This window comes from Leptodactylus fuscus, chromosome 3, assembly GCF_031893055.1.
Source record: "Leptodactylus fuscus isolate aLepFus1 chromosome 3, aLepFus1.hap2, whole genome shotgun sequence".
Classification (NCBI taxonomy): Eukaryota; Metazoa; Chordata; class Amphibia; order Anura; family Leptodactylidae; genus Leptodactylus; species Leptodactylus fuscus.
Window position 1 is genome coordinate 48437041 of NC_134267.1, and position 5114 is coordinate 48442154.

The window sequence follows — 5114 nt, forward strand, 5'->3', positions numbered from 1 at the left end:
AGAGGTCCTGTTGGAACACTAAATATATATTCATGAGCGGTCATAAAGAAATAATAATGTAATTTAAGAGCAAGATATTCAATGAGAATAATCCTGACACAATGCAACATACCGTATTTTTCGGACTATAAGACGCACTTTTTTCCCCCCAAATTTCGGAGGAAAATGAGGGTGCGTCTTATAGTCTGAATGTGGGTTTGCAGCATGGCCGCGCTACTGCCACCGCTGGTTTTCTTCAGCGGCAGTAGCGCGGCAATCTGCAGGCCCCGGCAGCTAAGACAGTCCCCGGCATCTGCTGTAATAGACCGGCAGATGCCGGGGAGTGTCTTAGCTGCCGGGGCCTGCAGATTGCCGCGCTACTGCCACCACTGGTTTTCTTCAGCGGCAGGAGTGTGACAATACTGCAGGCCCCGGCAGCTAAGACACTCCCCGGCATCCGCCGGTCTATTACAGCAGATGCCGGGGACTGTCTTAGCTGCCGGGGCCTGCAGATTGCCACGCTCCTGCTGCTGAAGAAAACCAGCGGTGGCAGTAGCGCGGCCATGCTGCAAATCCACTCCTCCTCCGCAGGTCCCGGCAGTTAGTTAGCCCCGGTGCCGGTCCCCACCGGCCCCATACCTTTAGTGATGCAGGCCGGCTCCTGCACGGCGAGGCCGCAGGAGCCGACCTGTTCCGATGACAGCCGGGAGCCTAATGAAGGCTCCGAGGCTTGTCATAGATATATATTACTATCGCGGCTGGTCTATGACACTCCGCAATAGTAATGTATAGAATCTCCCATAGACGGCAATACACTTGTATTGCCGTCTATGGGACTTGCAATCAAATGATTGCAGGTTCAAGCCCCCTAGGCTGGGGATAATAAAATAGTAAAAAAAAAAAAAAAAAAAAAAAAAAACACTTAAAAAAAATATAATAAAAAATAAAATAAATAAAAGTTCACCTCCTTTCCCTAGAATACATATAAAAGTATAACATTACTGTGAAACATATACATTAGGTATCCCTCTGTCTGAAAATGCCCGGTCTACTAATATTTTTATGTACAGTGAACGTCAAAATCAAAAGTGCTAAACCGCCGGGTTTTTCTCTCTGTTTTGCCTCTGAATTAAATAAAAGGTGATCTAAGCAATAAACATTTCCCAAAATGGTATATCTAAAAAGTACACCTGGCCCCACAAAAAAAACGCCCTATACATCCCCGTACAGCTGCAAGGTCACCTGTCAATGTGGCCTTGCAGCTGTTCCAAAACTACAACTCCCATATATTAAATATTTTACCATTTTTTTGCCTGAAAATTTTTCTCCCCTATTTTTCTCCTCTAAAACCTGGGTGCGTCTTATAGTCCGAAAAATACGGTATATTTATTGTACCAATGTAAAAGGACAATTTAACTCACGCACTAGAAGCCAGAAGCAAAGAGAAGGGAAGGGAGAATGATAGGAGGGGAGGACGGGGGACATGGACAAGGGGACAGACAACAAAGGGTCAGGAAGAAATAGGATGAGGTAATAATGGAAATCACTGTGTAAAAGAAGGGGGACCACAAAGGGCCAGGGGGCCTAACAAAAGTGGGCGTCAAACTCTGAGTCCTCCGCAACCAGAATCTCCATTCTCCTGATATGAAGGAACTCCTGGAGCCACTCCATAAATTGAGTGGTTGTAGTGCTTCGCCAGTGCTAGGGAATAACCATCCTGGCAGCCGTGAGAAAGTGGCGCAGGAGGTCCCCCGTCACCTTGGAGACTTTAACTGGAATGAGGCAGAGAAAGCCAGTTGGGGAGAGGGTACTACAGGGTGGTTTCTAACCCTGGTATATAAGAACCATAAAGGACCTACATTCCCACCAGGTGGAGTCTGAGTCAATTAGATGCCTAATGGTAGCCTGATATAGATGTATGTTGGGTAACAGCCCAACTTATCTCGCTCAACCATTGTATGGGGACCGGTCTGGTATAGGCCCTAGACCCACTCAAATTATGTGGGCCCTAGGGCCTACCCCTGCCTCCTCCAGCCACACAGGCTGAGCAGCATCCCATTACAGAGTCCACATGCCAAGCTGGGGCTTAGAGAGTTATGTATGAGGTATGGTGTAGGACTGGAAACAGAAATGTATGCTGGGGAACACAAAATTTTGCAGTATTGGGCCCCAAAATTCTTGATTGCTGTCCTATAGCGGGTAGCCAGAAAGGTGCATGGACAAACAAGCAGTGGCGTAACTACCGCCATAGCAGCAGAGGCAGCTGCCACAGGGCCCGGGACATTAGGGGCCCGGTGACAGCCACTACCGCTGCTATCATTATACTCGGGGGGTCTTTTCGGACCCCCAAGTATAATGATTGGCGGACCGGGAGAGATAAGAAACATAAAAAACACTGTTACTTACCTCTCCACGATCCTGGCCAGGCTTCCTTCCTTGTTGTCTGACGTCTCTGATGTCACATGAACCCGGCCTGTATCCCGGGTCATGTAACGTCCGACGTCATTGCAGAAGGACGGCAGCGGAGGCCGACAGCGTAGGAGCCGGGGGACAAGTAAGAAACATTAATTTTTATGTTTTTATTCCCCCGGGTCTCTGATTATTATACTCTGGGGTCTGAAAAGACCCTAGAGTATAATACTGTGTGCAGTGGCCACTATGGGGGATAATACTATGTGCAGGGCCCACTATGGGGGATAATAGAACGCGCAGGAATGCGTAGGAGGGGGTCGGTCACGTTCTTCAGCGTCGGTCGGGGGGCCCCATGTCAAAAGTTCACCACGGGGCCCCGCCATTCCTAGTTACGCCGCTGCAAACAACATTGTGTTGACACTGCTCCAGATATGACCTGAAAAAAGTCCAGAAAGAACATTTTCACTGCGTTTCTACATGTGGTCTCAGTCTATAGGAAAACTGCAATATAATCTGTCTTTTTTTTCTTGTCTGTCCATCTGATATCCAAGACTATATTACAAGGTTTTAATACTTTGTAATACGGTAACATTGTCATATTAGAATCAAGAACTACATTGTGTAAAGATGTATAGATATATAGATATATAGAATATATTTCTTCAGAGCGCTGTCAAGACTTTTGAATGTTTTTTTTACTAATTTCTTGTGTTTTTCTCACTTGTTTCCAGGAATCTTTTGTACAATTTCTTTGTGTACATACGCAGCAAGTGTCGCTTATGATCTAAACCGCCTGCCAAAATTTATTTATGGGCTTCCAAGTGATGTGGAACATGGATACAGCTGGTCTTTGTTTTGTGCGTGGTGCAGTTTGGGCTTGATAGTAGCAGCTGGATGCCTCTGCACTGCCTATCCTTTTATCAGCAGGACCAAGATTTTGCATCTTAAGTTTGCCAGAGACTCTTGTGTATGACTGTGAGAGTTGCAAGGTTCATGACTTTGTTTCCATCTACAAGACATTGTGTGCACTACAAGACTGGCTAAGCGTGATCTGCACGTTTCTGTAGAATAACAGAATATCTTGTTTAAAGCACAAGTTCCATATCCTTCAAAGATTACATAGCAGGTAGTGTCTTGTTATGTGAAATGCATTTGTATGACAACCCAAGATACCTTCCATTTTCCACTGTTGGATCTTGCCCTTAGACCTGTTTTATCACCACTATAAACCGATCTTCGGAACATCAAGCAATTATGTAAAATTAAGTTGGATTTCGATGAAATTGTACAGAAAAAGCATGGAAATACATTGCAATCAGGTTTATTAAGAATCTATTACGTATGGCGTGCATTTACTTACGTCTCTGACAAAAGTCGCACTTTAAGAACATTGCATAGTTTGTTATTCACGGCCCTGTGTTTTGTTTCCAAATTTTGACCCACTTTTCATTTATAGAAATAGAAGCCCTGATAAAACCAATCTTTAGATCAACGGATAAAATTCACATTCCAGTTCCGGTATCGCATCTCATCACTAAATATAATTTCTTACAGCATGTCAATCTGTTGTGCCATAGAAAATTCCATTATACAATACAATGGACTAAATGGATTCCAACCTGTGTGTCACGTTAGTTTCCAAAAGGGGTTTTGGTTTGTAGTCAATTGGCTACAAGAACATTACATATAGGAACGTCAGTATTTTGTACGATATACAGTTGGTATGTTCAGATAAAGCAGCCGAAAATCCAAAGGATGTCCTAAAATCTGGGAAGTTTATATTTCTGCTGCTTATGATTCACCTTCATCTTATTGTAATTTGTTGCTGATTTCTTCTGAATATATTGTAATGCTCCCTATAGAATTTGCTATTTAGCTGTGCAAAACAATCCAATGTTTCCAGGCCCAGATACCAATATAAAGAAGCCCAGATCAACAAGTCAAACCTGTATTTCCAGCGCAGGACCGATCAATGATTATCTTAAGGCTAATGTGCGATTTCTTGGAATTCCATAGCACTACATGGACTTAGGACCCTTAATGGATTCCAGTCTATGTGAACGGCACAATGGACTCGCTGCATTCTGAAAGTGCACAGTAGGCTCAATCGGGTAATAAATGATTTCTTTATAAGATTGTGTATTTTTTCATTTCATTTTGCTCAACCTATGTTGTTTATGTTATTTATTTTTTACATTCTTATGTAGATGTTCTCTTTGCTTTTGCAAACAGGTAAGTGAAATAGGTGGACATATGAATTTGTTCTTGGTTTGGCCAAAATAAAATACAATTGTGCTTACAACTTTTTGCTCCATCATTTCATTTTAGCATGCAGAATAACAAAAAAATATATATTTTTGAACTACATGTTAAAGGGGTTAATGGGTTTACAAAACTGGTCTCCGAGGAGGAGACTATACAAAAAATATTTGATGAATCCCAACTTTCCCCGGTCTTTGCTTACTTCTTGTAGTAATGACAGTGTTGTAACTGGGAATAGCAGGACTCGGTGGCAAACTTTTGACATCGCTTCCCCCGATCGACCTTCCTCCTCCCCCCCACCTGCATTCCTGCACGCACTATTATGCCCCATTTAGGACCAACCGTGAACAATTATACCCCAGAGTATAAAAATTGGAGACCTGGGTAGGATACAAACATAAAAAACACTGTTACTTACCTCTCCTGGGCTCCAGTGCACTCCCCACTGATGGCCATTGTCA

At 43.5% G+C, this 5114-nt stretch overlaps 1 protein-coding gene across 1 annotated transcript in view; it reads left to right on the forward strand.

The window, feature by feature from the left end:
* TMEM178A (transmembrane protein 178A) overlaps positions 1–3687 on the forward strand; it is a 67509-nt gene extending 63822 nt beyond the window's left edge. The window contains exon 4 of the mRNA XM_075267559.1: positions 3123–3687. Coding sequence (XP_075123660.1) covers positions 3123–3364 — 242 coding nt within the window. The 3' untranslated portion in view covers positions 3365–3687. The remainder of the gene's footprint in view (positions 1–3122) is intronic.
* The last annotated feature ends 1427 nt before the right edge of the window (positions 3688–5114 follow it).